This window comes from Punica granatum, chromosome 5, assembly GCF_007655135.1.
Source record: "Punica granatum isolate Tunisia-2019 chromosome 5, ASM765513v2, whole genome shotgun sequence".
Lineage (NCBI taxonomy): Eukaryota > Viridiplantae > Streptophyta > Magnoliopsida > Myrtales > Lythraceae > Punica > Punica granatum.
In genome coordinates this window covers 2,696,753-2,711,345 of record NC_045131.1, presented here as the reverse complement: position 1 = coordinate 2,711,345, position 14,593 = coordinate 2,696,753, and the positions used below count along the sequence as shown (strand labels likewise).

General features: G+C 39.2%; 3 protein-coding genes across 3 annotated transcripts; 2 read left to right on the top strand and 1 right to left on the bottom strand.

Moving 5' to 3' along the window:
- The first annotated feature begins 439 nt into the window (after positions 1 to 439).
- LOC116207799 (secoisolariciresinol dehydrogenase-like) lies at positions 440 to 1,674 on the top strand. Its single transcript, XM_031540894.1, has 2 exons — positions 440 to 577; positions 705 to 1,674. Exons 1-2 carry the CDS (start codon positions 531 to 533, stop codon positions 1,501 to 1,503), a joined length of 846 nt encoding a protein of 281 aa, XP_031396754.1. The 5' UTR covers positions 440 to 530; the 3' UTR covers positions 1,504 to 1,674.
- Positions 1,675 to 2,252: 578 nt separating this feature from the next.
- LOC116207798 (MTOR-associated protein MEAK7) lies at positions 2,253 to 5,420 on the bottom strand. The gene is made up of 8 exons (XM_031540893.1): positions 5,243 to 5,420; positions 5,059 to 5,161; positions 4,870 to 4,974; positions 4,601 to 4,686; positions 4,205 to 4,446; positions 3,385 to 3,574; positions 3,104 to 3,287; positions 2,253 to 2,793 (listed from the first exon to the last, which is right to left on the bottom strand). The coding sequence occupies exons 1-8, from the start codon at positions 5,293 to 5,295 to the stop codon at positions 2,491 to 2,493; spliced, it is 1,266 nt and encodes a 421-aa protein (XP_031396753.1). The 5' UTR covers positions 5,296 to 5,420; the 3' UTR covers positions 2,253 to 2,490.
- A 53-nt stretch (positions 5,421 to 5,473) lies between these two features.
- On the top strand, positions 5,474 to 6,976 carry LOC116207800. Its single transcript, XM_031540895.1, has 3 exons — positions 5,474 to 5,664; positions 6,107 to 6,308; positions 6,575 to 6,976. Exons 2-3 carry the CDS (start codon positions 6,150 to 6,152, stop codon positions 6,737 to 6,739), a joined length of 324 nt encoding a protein of 107 aa, XP_031396755.1. The 5' UTR covers positions 5,474 to 5,664; positions 6,107 to 6,149; the 3' UTR covers positions 6,740 to 6,976.
- Positions 6,977 to 14,593: the final 7,617 nt, after the last annotated feature.

The following is a 14,593-nucleotide window of genomic DNA, read 5'->3' as shown; positions in this document are numbered from 1 at the left end:
CATGAATTGATCACGTGGCCAACTTTGCAATATTGTCTTCAGAGGCATTTATTTTTGGAGCCATCTGAAGATTTATTTGGTAGCAGTTGGAGCCACCTCATTGGCCTTCATTGATGATGAGGAATGTCGATTTCCCCCCCAACCGCGCTGCTGCAACTTTTTGAACACAGCATGCCTCTCCCCCGAGAGAGCAAAACAACGATAAGCAATCGCGGGATGTGATACAGATAATAAATTATGTTTTATCTTGATAATATTACTTAAAATACAAGTTTTTGAAATCACTAAAAACATATCGTGTAATTAGGGTCAAGTTGATAGCAAAGCGATGGTCAATGAGTGCACATGGAAAGTCAGAAATATAATAATAACGACAGTTCTGTTTCTGGTGAAAGACATGTCTCGGTCGGGCTCGGGCCTATAAATAGCAACCCAACTTATGTGGAAAGATCCTCACTGTGATATTGGGAGGGAGAGAAGTGACAAAGAGTTCTGCTTTGGCTTTGCACATAAGATTACTCGAAGCAGTCATGTCGAACCCGAACGGCTTCTCAGCTTGTCCTCCTTCTTTGAGAAGGTAATAACTATGAATGAATGAATTAAATTTCGGTGTCGAATATATTCTCATGGAAATCGCATTGTTATGTGATCTGTATATATTAAGTGGCTATGTCGGGTTTGGTGTGTGTGCATGTGTGAGTCAGGCTAGAAGGGAAGGTCGCGATTATTACAGGGGGAGCAAGCGGCATAGGAGAGAGCACCGTGAGGCTGTTTGTCCGGCACGGTGCCAAGGTTGTCATGGCTGATGTCCAGGACAACCTCGGACTTTCCCTCTGCAAGGAGCTCGGCCCCGAGGAGACCATATCGTATGTCCACTGCGACGTTACGAGGGAGGCGGACGTGGAGAAAGCGGTGGACGCGGCTGTTTCCAGGTATGGGAAGCTTGACATCATGTACAACAACGCCGGGATCCCCGGGAAGTTGGACCCCTCGATCGTGGGGGGCGACTGCGAGAACTTCAGGAGGGTTTTCGACGTTAATGTTTACGGGGCCTTCTTGGGGGCCAAGCATGCTGCCAGGGTTATGGTCCCAGCAAGGAGCGGGACTATACTCTTCACCTCGAGCGTGGCCTCGGTCTCATGCGGCGAGTCTCCCCACGCGTACACGGTGTCAAAGCACGCTATTGTGGGGCTCACAAAGAGCCTTTGCGTCGAGCTGGGGCAGCACGGGATTAGGGTGAACTGTATCTCCCCATGTGCGATTGCAACGCCCCTGCTGACCAATGCAATGGGGCTCGACAAGGGTACGGTGGAGGAGCTCGTTTGCGCATCAGCGGTGCTGAAGGGGGTCGTGCCGGAGCCGGAGGATGTGGCAGAGGCGGCGCTTTACCTGAGCAGCCACGAGTCCAAGTACGTGAACGGGCTAAACCTGATGGTGGATGGGGGATACAGCACCACCAACCAGTCCTTTAGTATGGCCCTCAAGAGTATGCTCTATAAATGATCTGAGGTCTGTACTGAAAGATTCTGCAGCCATATCAGTGTCTAATTAAATAACAAGGCCTTCTTTTTCATCTATATACTCGAATGTAAGCGATTATCTTCACCCTGGTGGTTGTGACCTAGTCAAAATTGGCAACTCTGGAAATGAAACGGATCGGTTTTATTGTTGAAATACTCGGACCCCGGTAAGTCGATGAGGAAGAGTCGAACAATCTTTTATGAAGAACTCGGAGTCTGTGACAGCATCTCCAACGATATAGTTCTCCATACATTGAAGGTGAAAATTCAGAACTCAATCGATGTTGCTCATCAAACTGCTTGTGGTGCTAGACTGGCCATCAATACAATGATGGAATGTAAAGAGAATGGGATTAAATCTTCATATGAATAGGTCCAGCCCCCTGTATGTGGCAATAGGTCCTTCGCCACGGCAGTGGATATCGATTAACTGAATCTTACTGATGTAGCACGTTTTTCATGTAAGAAGCTAGTCTGAAACACAAGGAAAATGAAAAATGTAACGTTTTACTGCTGCCTTCTGACTGAGGATAGGAAATAAATGACATCTCTCAAGTTTTTCAACCAACAAATTCATCTCTTTCTGTGAAAGCAAGTGGGCAAACATTGTTGATCCGAATCAATTATTATACTCCCTAGAAGCTCAACAAATTCAGTTGAAAGTTTCTCGAAAGCTCAGACCGATAAATTGCAGCAAATGGGCTCTCTATATGATCGATAGTCAGAGATGAGTACTGTTGCTTCAAATTATTGAGGCTGTGCATTTATGTGCTGCAAAAGTCGGGAACCACGTAAAACTGGACAAACACACACTCGACTCTACTCTGCAGCAAGGGATACGAAAAAATGTGGGCAAACTAGATCTGAACGTGTTCAAACCTAGAGCAAACTCGTGCGCTATGTATATGCAGCAGTAAAAGAAAATACAAGGGAAAGACTGATTCTGTGGAGCTTATCGGCATGTTCAGGATCACTCGCTGGAATTTGCAAGCCCCACCATGTTGAGCATATGCCTATCCTCCTTGAACCTCTCCAATACAGTACCTCTTACACCATCTCGCTTTTCTTGCTTGGTACTCTGAACGACTTCCCAGCACTCTATCACCTGCGGTGAAATCCGATTGGTCGTGGAAAGGCAAGGGCTGCCAAAGGTGGTGCACTCAAAGGTCTGCCCTTGGTCGAAGCTTGCTGAGATGAAGAGCCCAAAGTGGTTCACTCTTCCACCGTACCCAATGCCATTTGGAATGTCCTCTGAACTGAAGTTCACAGCACACTGGAAGTACAAAGTGAGTTGGCACATAACTCGTGAGCATTCTGCTGAATGATAGAAGAGATCAAATGGTTCTTCCATGGGTGCTTTCCATGATAAAATGTAATTTTTTAAGGTACGAAAAGAAATTATGTCACATAATTTCAAATTTTCAACTATGATTATGCATATCCGCAGAACTGGCATAATTAATGAATTGTGTCTGGTAACGGATGTAACGGAGTCAATACTGAGCTAACTTCGCACGGAAGATCCACTTCATCTCTTTATCTTTGGAACAACTCATACCCACTCAGAGCAAGAAGAGACTCACCCATTGTAGGTTCCTATTTGCTCCAGTAGGCCTGTATATGGATGCTTTTGGATATAGCTGGAAAAGAAAGGATTTCATATCTCCATAGAAATCACTGTGCCTCTCCCATGGCTGAGAGGCATAACCTCCATATATGTGACCTTCTTTATCCTTAATGATCAATACTGTTCTACCGTGATTATTACTGCAGTTCAAGGTAAATTTTCATGATTCAATATTAAAGTATATGGAGGAACCAAGATAATTGCAACCAGGTTGCGTTGCATGAAGAAGTGAATTACGTTATGTTACCCAAAAATGTGCTGAAACTTAGTCCATTGTAAGAACTATGGTACAAAAGCTTCCATTCTTCAAGCTCTTCCTCAGCAAGTGCTCCCCCAATATGCCAAGCATATTCTTTCTTCAATAAGATCATGCTGCTATCAACATTATCTCCATGTGACAGGCGAGGTACCTGAGAGCCTGGTCTTCCTGAGCATGCACAATGAGCAATATAATCAATAAAACGTGCAGGCAATGTCTTCCGAAATCACAAGTTTCTCAAAAATACTATGAGCAGATAACGAAACAGTAAATCCAGATTCATCGAAATATACAAAAGAATACTAAACTGCAATTTTCACTGACTACTACAGAAAAGAGGTAGAAGTTGGCAGTCATTTTTCCGCATAAGTAAAGTGGTTTCTCACTCACAACCAGATGATGCAACCAATGATTACAGTTTAATTTCTCTTAAACATGCTCCAGGAAAGAGGCACTTGGAGTGACAGACGATTTACCTTAATCACATTATTAACCTTTTTTATAAACAGATATTGTGGGCACTGTTAGTTCAAGCAGCCAGATCTTCACAAAGAGATAAAGAGAAAGATGATAAAAATTGCTACTATGGAATGGCTCAATGACAGGGGTAGGTAGCTGAGCCATCTCTCTTAGCAGGAATGGATGTTTGGAGTCTACTGACCACTCAAACAAAAGAATAATTGTTTCTTTGCTTAAACATTCAAATGCAACAGTTAGAACATTCACCAAGTAATAATATGAAAAGAAGGGGAAAGAAAAAAACACATCAACATGGAAACTTAACAAGACACAGATAACCTGGATCAGGCGGCATCAATAAGCTCCCAAGGAACTTCCTCACTGAGGGTAGTACTGCAAACCAACTCCTCAAGTCCGCTAAAGACATACTCTTTTCATCATGTCCTTCAATATTTATTGAAAAGTTTGCACTGTCAAGAAATATCCGCACTGTATTTTGTTCTGAAGCAGCATGATCTTCCGATAAATCGTTATCAAATATATTTTTAAAGATTGTGATCAAAACGGAGCTCAGGTCAGACCTGCAAATGAATTCGACATCCATTTCAGAGATAAAATCATAAGAAGGCAAGCTGGAAAACGATCAGAATTTTCTTGTATGTGGCAGCCACTGTCTGGATCAAATTACAGACACGGAAGCAGGCAGTCTTGAAATACGATGCTTGGAATGTGTACCTCCCAAGAACGCCATCACCATTCACATCTAGAAACTGATAAACGAACTCTTCAATTTCCTCTGCCGTGCCCTTCTCATAAGTGGCCTGCACATGGAAGTGAAAGCAAACCAAAAGGAGCACATATGTTGAGAAATCCCAATAAACCATTGATCCACTAAAGGAAGGGAACACATCCCAGAAATGCACATAGCCTGAAAGTTGTCATTTTGATTCAGCGATGGCGAAGACTACATGAGAGGAAGTGCAGGGTCGAGGATTCAAGCTCACTTTAGCAATGACAAGGTCCTCGAAAGTGAGCTTCTGATCTTCCCGCTTCTGCTTGATCAAATCAAACAGCCTTTCGCTTAGAGGGCCGTGGAGTTGAAAGTATGTCTAGCAAGAGAAATAAACCGATCGTCAGAGTGATTGAACTCCGCGAACTATACACACCAAGAAAAGGGAAGACGAGAGACAGACCTGGAAGACGGGGAGACTGATGCATTCACCTCCGCTCTGAGATTGTAAAGCTAGAGATACGAACAGCGATCGGAGGTCTTCCAGCTCTTTCCGAGTAAAAGCTCTGCAACAATTCCGATCAGCTTCAATTGACAGAGCATGTGTGCTAGAGAAAGCGAGAGAGAGAGATGGCGGAGAGAGAGACCTGGAGGCGGAAGTGAAGCGAGGATCCGCGGGAGGAGACTGAGCGTTCCCCATGGCCGTCCCGCCAAGCTCCAGAGGTTGAGATTGCTCGGTGCCGGTCGATCTGCAGTTCGGTCGGGGGCATGGAGGCCACGGGGTATTTTGGACTAGAACGCAAAATTTGGGGGCAATAATAAATAGAGTAAAGGGCTTCTACTTAATATTGCAATTGTTATGTAAAAAGGTGTAATAAAAGCTAAAATGATTAACTTGAATCTACGTAGTCTCTGCTTCTCCGAACCCGACGAACGTCCGACGGGTAACGGGAAGACACCGGCCGGCGATTGCTGAAGGTTTGAGCTTTCCGATCAGCTCTCATAAGGCGAGCTTGCTTTCGGCCCCAGAGGCAGATTGCGGCTCCCTGCCTGCCACGGAGCTTTCTAGGTCAGTTCTTCTCCCGCTGTTTATCGACAGAATGCTCAGTTTCGTGCCAGGACGGACCTAAATTAGTTCGTTTTCTACGATTTTCCTCCGGGTAGCAAGATCATTTGCTTCAGATTCATCAATTCTTTAGCTGAACGAAGTCTTCTTAGCTGAATATAGGTATGCCAGTTGCTAATACCTGCTCATGAAAGCTGCATTGGCCACTATAATCTTCGGATCGACTTTGAATTAGATGCATATGGCTTACATTTAGCTTCAGGACTAGTGATGGACGATATTTGGGTGCTTTGATTTCATTATGTGTTCTTTTGAGGGTAGTAGTTGGTAGGAATATGAAGTAAACGGGTCAGAATAGATGCAGGCGGCTTCAATTCAGCTTGAAGATTAGAGTTTTCTCGTTGTTTTTATGTTCTTGAGGATGGTGTCTCTGTTGCTCCTGTAGGACGTGATGAGTAACAGGTCATAAGAGGAGCTGCTGCTTAGCAATGTCGAGACCGTGGGTGCTTGTTTTTCTGCTCTTGTTGATCGTGTTCACTTCACAGTTTGAGTGGAAGCAACAATTCGGTAATGAAGTTGAACAAGGTCCAAATGCTTCTCAGAAAGAGCAACATGTTTCTAAGAGGGAGGAAGCTGTGAAAGAAAAGGTTCGCCTTTCGTATATGCAATTTCTTTTGCTACATTTTGGCTATTTGTTTGTTGTATGCTCCTACCTGGTTACTGTGGAGGGGCAAAGAAAGATCCTTGGAGCACCTTGGAATTGTCTGGGCTCTGTGCATAGTTTTCTTCTGGTGTGTTAAAGTTGCATTTCTTGGCCTGTAGGATTTTTATTCTCGTGAAAGTTTGGCTTTGTTAATAACTCTGTCATGATTCAGATAATCTTGTTAACCTATGGGTGCTCGCTCTTCCGCAGATTATCCTATCCCAGGAAAAGAATATTCAGAAACTTAATGAGCTTGTCCGGACTCTCCATGAGCAGTTGTTGCAGTGCAGGGGCGAAACTGAAGGCAATGGCAGTAGTACCCCTTTGACTGAAATTCTAACCGAGCTTGAGCGGCATCATGTTCTTGAGGACTAGTCTTGAACCATAGAGATAATTAATATTCAACATGCTGCTGTTGTAGGTAAAAATGTTCCTTTTATTTTTCTGTTGAAGTGTCCTGTGTTGTGAGGTAGCTGCTTCTTATTGTGTATAATAATACTACACACTTTCAGCTTCCTATAGTAATTCTTCATCATCTCTCCTTCCTATGATCTGAAGTGATTCAGAAAAAGGCCATAAAACATATATGAGATTGAAACTGCAGTTTTAAAGGAATGAGTCAGCCTGGGCTTCAATCTCTTGTGTTTTTTCCTGGAAAGAGATGACGACTGTAACCTCTTGCAAGAGCTTCTTTTCTATTTCAGACTGATTTTATCTGAGCAAACTCCAAGAGCTGCCTTTGATGCTTTATAATTAAGCTGAAGGGCAACAAATTATCTCAGATGAGAATGAATGATAGTTCTGAGATAAGTGCTACTGATTCTTAGTCTAGATGATTAAGGCCTTCCTGTTCGACCAATACCCCTGATAAAATTTTGAAGATGTCCAATATGACGAATTATTCTACTCCAACCACACACTATGGCCTAGATACACTAACTCACTGTTCACTTTCTTACGAAGTTGACACTGTTTCCTGTAATATTTTAAGCATGTGTCATAACTCATGGCTTGCTGTTTGAATTATTGAGTATTTAATCTGCAGGTGAAGTTTGTTATGATGATTCCTGTTATTGATATACCAAGTTGGATATTCAAGCTATAGAGAGTAGCTTGCCTTACCTGCAGTATGTTTCCATTCTTGGTCCCCCAAAAGGAGACGATGATGAGTGCATCATCCGATCTCCGAACGGGTACATAGCGTGTAGTCTGTCTTCTGCCACTTTATTTCAAGTTACGGCGCATTTATCACAAACTTATACAATTGAAAGTTTGCAAACCAGATGCTAGAGGGCCAGACTGAAGCAATGATAGTTCTCTACTTCTAGTTCCAAAGTCCTTTTCAGCATATGTGGGATTTCTTGTTTCAGTTGGATCATAATAAATGGGTGACATGGATGTAGATCTGAATTAGATGGAAATTAAGTCCTGGTGGGGTGATCCTTTGTTGTTTGCCCGTCCAGCAAGTCACTGAGCAGGTCTTCGGCCCAAGTAACGAAACAGAACTGCATAAGTTTTACTTCTTCCTCCTTGAGAATAAAATCTGCCTGTCTGCAAAGGGGAAGGGATGAGCTGTGCGAGCTTCGGCTGCTACCTTTCTGGTAAGTTTCTTCCAGATTCTTGCACTAGTTCTTTACCAAGACGAGTGTACTGGTCGAGTCACTGCTTCTGTTTCATGATACTCACACTTATTGGTTCGCAAAGCTTGCCATTTCTAGCAAAAAAAAAAAAAAAAAGGTGTTATAGCTGATATGTCTACTCCGAATTGATTTGATGCATGAAACTTTCGTACTTTGCACTGGCCCATTTCAGCCGCTTACGGGTAAGCACAGCAGTTATGAGTACTTTCAATATAGATAATAGATCTTTAATTCCATCTTGTCGGCTACGGTCCAAAGCTTTGGCTTACTTTCTCAGTAATCCAAGATATTTATTAGTGGCTTGTATTCTTGGAGCACTTTCCATCAACAACAGTTTTCATGCTTTTAATTTCGTTACCTTACACAAAACTGCAATTATAAAGGGTGGTTAGAGTAGAGAACCTGTCCGAAGAAGAACATGACATGTGCAATCAATGTTTTGTTTTATTTTGGAATGTGCAATAAATGTGAAACTCCCCCATAAGCCTAATCTATTCGGGGCATAGGTTCTTAATCCTATTCCCATCATCATCAAATTTTCTTTCATTGGTAATGGCCGGTTCAAGCGCAGTTTGGGTCAGGTGTGCAATAATCGCGTATCGGCCAATTATTATCAGGTATGGTGTATCCGCATGGTCTAACGATGACTTTCAATAATAGTGGCTCTGTCTCTCCTCTAACTTTTCATTCTAATTAATGAGACTCGTCTAACGATATTTATGGTGTGTTTGGTTTTAGAGTTAAAAGTAACTTTGATTTTGATTGTGCAGTGTGCTGAGTTAAAGTTAAAGTTAAAATTTTTATGATTTTAACTGCGAAACCAAATGGAGCGTTAATTTTGGTACCTGAGTTGTGTGCTCGGGCGGGGCATGGGACAGCTAAAAGGGCCATAGCTTAAGCAACCGAAGCCCAGTGGGCTTATATTCTTATAAACAGGCCCAACATCTCCCCTCAGAATTTGAGGGGGAAAAATTAATTGGAATTGGAGAAAAATGTTAAAAATACCAAAAGGCATAAAAGAATTCGATTGTCACTGAAATACCATCTCCTCAATAGCTCAACTATTGAACTATACTAGTAATATAAGTTGCTACCGATATTTTTTAAGATTTAATTTATATTATTTACTGTTCATGAGAAATAGTTGAGCATTTCATCGAGGCCTCGGTGGTGATATCATAGCCAGCTAACGGCTCCGTTGACATTTTTATAACAAATTAACAAATACATTTTCAATATCAAATGTTATCAGATGGCATGAATGAACCTGCGGGGTCGTAGTCCTTCCGGCAAAATCTTAAAACCAAAACTTAATAAATCTCTCTCAACTCACCCTCAGATTTATTAATTAATGGCATTGAAGGATCTCATGGGAAAGTGCAACCCCATAGATTTATTTATTTATTTATTTTACTGAGTTTATTCCCTTTAACTTTAACAAAAATAAAATTCATTCATTCAATTGGGCTCTCAGATTTCCTTTCACAAGAATGGGTAAAGAAAGTGTGCATAAACTAAAAGATCGGTCTCCTGTTCATGTCCTCCTTTTCCTTTTGTGGTCTTTTCGCTCTGTGCCAACCTTCAATGTGCCTCTTAATAGCTCTTCTTCAATATTGCCATTACACCTCCCCCTGTGGTGGTAGTTCTTGCTGCAGTCAAGTTGGCACTTCATGCGATGATGAAATATATCATTCTTAATCGTCCGGCATTAACAAATTCTCTGTTGATCTTCTCCCACAACTTATGATCGATGAACAATTAGGACAACCGAAGCACATGATGATGATATTTATTCTAGGTTATCACTTCACATGTGGACACTATATGCAGAAGTCTCATTAAGCTTTGAGACGTTTCCGACTCCCGACTCTTTTCGAAGATATTCCACTGAAGCTGGCAGGAGTTTTAGGTCGATCGAGGCGTTAGCTGGTTTACATCATACACTCTTGTTTATATATATATATATATATATATGCTCGAACTTGTTAATGTTAGTTTCATGTTAATGTTGTTATCACCTGTCGAGTGAAGAAAAACAATGGCCCATCTATATTATATATCTCAAGGTAGTGGGCCCTACTCCATAGCATTTCTTTGAGTAAGGGAAGGGCAGTACTATGCTTCCTTCCTTCCTTACATCCTTCTCATCGATGATGTATCAATCTGAGAAGAGATCCATTGGATGTACTTATCAGTCATATCAATTATATGAAGAGATTTAGTGGCTAATTAATCTATTTAATTTGCACTATGAATATGACTTTAAATGCTGACCATGCATCAATTCAATTCAATGAGGGGGGAGGTTGAGAGTTGAATTCAAGTTTCATCCTTGGAGCATAAAGAAATTTATGACGAGCCAGCTATTTAAGTCTTTTTGGTGTGATTACTAACATCGTATAAATGTTTAGGAGGTGGTGGTTCCACATCTTCATTTATTTTTCTTTTTTCTTTTCTGAGGTATATTATGCTTATCGTACGGATCATATCGATCAAACATTGTCCCCGGGCATGTCAAGGGTATTCTTATACATAGCAAAGTACATCCTCTTGTTAACAAGTCAGAACGAAAATATATTATTTACAGCTGTGCAATTGTTTAATTTATATTGTATCATACGTATAAACCGCTAAACAAAACGATATGACTGATATAAAAGAAACCATTACATTACACGCATTATTTAATATGTATATACAGTCAAAATTTATGTGTAGAAAAAGTCTGTGTGTACCCTAATGGTGTCAATATATATGGAACCAATCAAATAAAATTACCTACCACACGAGGATTTATGTTTATATATAATTGCATATAAAGAAGGGTTGCTTCCCACATATGCTTCCATTTATAGAAGTGAAGGTCCGTAAGGTTCAAGGTTGCCCTCTATATGTCTTGCTCAAACTCATGGTAAATCTTGTCTAGATTGAGTCCACAATTTTAGCCCATGAATCAAGATACTCATAATACATAGATCATGTGGATCCCGGGTAATTTTCTATATGGTCCAAAAAAGTTTAAGGATTACGGTCTGGTCCGTAAATTAATTAATATGGACGGGTCCATCTACAAGAATTTTCCAAATATACATCGACTGGAAAAGTTTGTAACATATACTACAAATCCCATGCCCCTAGAACATAATTGGACTGGTCCATCTGCAAGAATTTTCCAATTAATATGGACGGGATTGCTCTCTGTACTTCACAATAAGTTACAATCGAGAGTTAAAGAGAGCTGGATAGTAAACTCCTCATATATTCCACTTATTTCTTTTCAAATATATATGTGTGAAATCATTTATCAAAATGGCCTAATTATATACATTCTCATACTAATATGAAGAATAAATATTTGGAAAAACAAAAAGAATTTACGAGGAGTTTATAATCCAATTCTAAATCTTAATCAGAACTTGTTCAGAAATACGCTCGAACAATGCACAGATAAGAACTTTTTGAAAGGTCAAACTAAGGAACATACATAATACTATTTGAAACGTTATAACGGATTTTTAAGTTAAAACCTTTTTTTGTTTTTACTTAACATTTTCTTAGTTACAAATTGATTTTTTTTAGAGTATATATTTTTTCCTTAAGGAAGATTCAATGACCTAGTACAAGAATAATAATAAAGCAAGACAAAGAGACATAAATTCTACCGGTAAGGGCCGAATCGAGGACTTCTAAATTTCAAATTACCTTATTTCATATCATAGAGACCCCTTTCTCTTTTAATTTACTTTTTATATGGAAGAAGAATAGCACGATCATAAATAAGACTAGTACTTTGTATTATGGGTATGTGCATACAGTACATAATTTTTTTCCGATGAGATGAGACGGGGCCACAACTGTGTCGAACATCCTCTTGCTGGTTCTTTGACTGACTATATATATCAGGTTTACGGCCAAATTTAGAAGTCACGTGACCATCAGCAACTCAAGGGTATATGTATGTATGTATGTATCCATTCTCTTATTGCGATCTGAATCCAATTTCAAATATTAGAAACTATTAAGTAGATGGAAATTGATTGTAAATGTTTCACGAGTATTAATTAAAAATATTTTTGGTAGATGTTCATTTAGTTTGATATTACTTTCTTTTTCTTTTTTTTGGAGAAAAAATGCAGGCAAACCATTAAATAAATAAATAAAACATTAATTCATTAATCTACCCTGCAAAAAAAAAAACATCTACCCGAAAAAAAGAATCACTAGTCACTCACTTTCCAGGGAAATACAAACCCTAATCTAAAAGAAGATGTTAGAAAGTTTATTATTTCATGGAAATGATTTATTTGATTACTTCAATCATTATGAGATGAATCTATTGAACTTACTCTGATCAGCCACACTGACAGAAATTAATTAGAGTTTATTTATTCTTCATTTTTTTCTGGTTCAAACAAGCTTATTAAAATTAAATCGAGTTATATACATGTATACGTATACATAGAGACATCTATGTGTTTGTGTATGTGTCTCAATCTCTTATATATTGAACATAAATTACGTTAATTAGAGGTGTAAATGCAACCAACAACTCCTCGTGTCCATACTGAATTAAATTGGGCCAAACCATTCATCAAGAGCAAAGATTTATTACATAGTAAATATACACATCATCAATGTCTCCATATGCACCCCTCAAAAACCAAATTGACACCATGAAAATGCAGGTGAGCCTTGTATATTAATAAGACTTATAAATGCATAGTAATTCTTAATTAAATAAAGTTAATTAATCGACAATTTCGATCAACTGCCTAATTAAGTTGTGTCATGTTCCCATTAGGCATGCCGGCACCGTTGATGGAGGCTGCCCGCTGCCAGTTGGTTTGGTCGGGTCTCCTATATCAGATCCTGTCCGGTTTGTACTTCGTTTCTTTCGGAGGATTATTTCTTCTTTTTCCGAGAACTATTTCTAATTCTACCTCTGTAACCTTTGGAAAATTCACATTTGCACCCTCAAGTTTAATTTTAATTCCGACCATTTTGCATCCTAAATATTTTTTTGAAGTTTTAGTCTTGCCCCACCTAATATCAATAACCCATGCCAAGGGCGATAGGGATCTATCAAACGAAAAATTGAAAACAAAGTTTGATCTGCCCTTTTCTGGAGGGGAATTCGCATTTCTGTATTAAATTTCGCTTAACAGTGATGCGGGGGTGCTCTATGTAAAATGTAAAAAACAGGACTAGAAAGCAAACAGAATTATGAGATTCCAATATTCTTCGTTCCATCATTTCCATCTTTGCAATTCAATGGAATTTCAAGTTTGGAGTTGCACGACGACAACTCCAAGTGGTTCGGCCGTTTGAGGAGATTACAACTTTTATCTTTTCAAATTATAAATGACGCCCGGTTTGTATGCAATTAGCAATACGGTCACTTGAACTAAAAAAAAAAAAAGTGTGGTAATATATATACACATGTAAAAAAAAGCGTTAGGGCTCACTTGGGGTCCTCCAGCGGCCATGCATGCTTTAATTTTGGGGTGGATGACAACCGAACTTTATGGCTTATAAACGGTATATTAACATATAATTATTAGCACAGTGTATATATGAACTCTCCTGGGGGAGTGGCAGATTGAATAAAGCTTTTAATTTCCTGCATAATTTGGTACGAAAATAATTAATTTTCTTTAGTGTTTCGAACAGAGGCTTTCGAAGGGCGAGGTCAATGTGCATTCAAGCCACCATTTACGCATATCATTAATACCGTGGCCTCCCCATAAGGCCACTTGAAATCTTCTGCCCATTCTATCAATGCCCCTCAGTGAACCTTAATTTCTCTAGCCAGCTATCCCTTCTTCTGCCAATTACAACTTACGCCAAATATTTTCAGTTCATTGGCTATAATTAATTTCTGCACGGTTGGCGTCGATCTTTTTAATAAAAAGATTAACTAAAATAACGTTTTAAGAAATCGTATAATTTCATATATATGAATTGTTTCTTTCAATTATATGAGCGACTTATGGGATTAGTATAATGAAATAAAAACCTTAATTACTAATAAAAGGATATATATATATATAAACTCACAACGAAAATACCTTTAAATTACCATATGAGAAGACGCATCACTATGCTATAGGGTGGCCAATCAGCCTTGATTACCTCAAAAAAAAAAAAGGGGTGGCCAATGAAACAATTGCTTTCGGGCCCCAATTTTTGACTATATATTCATCATATATATTAAGGCCCCTAACATTAATTTACCTTGTTTAATTCCTAATGGATTTACTTGCCAAAACAATTTCTAATAAACCTAATTTTTCTTCATTTGTATTACTTAGCCTCCTATAACACAATTAATTACATATAGTCGGCCAACATATACACACACATATATTTCTAATTTTTACATTATCAACCATCAATGATCAATCAATAGCTCACTTTTCCTGCAATCCCTTGTTAAGTTATTAACCATCCATAAATTCAACAAAAATGCTAAATCCTCCTAAAGATTGTGTTTAATATTTCTTCTAACACTCACATGTATTTAATAGCTTTTTTGATATTGTGTAAATTATAATTCATGCCATTGTGAGTGAATTTTTAATTTTTTTTT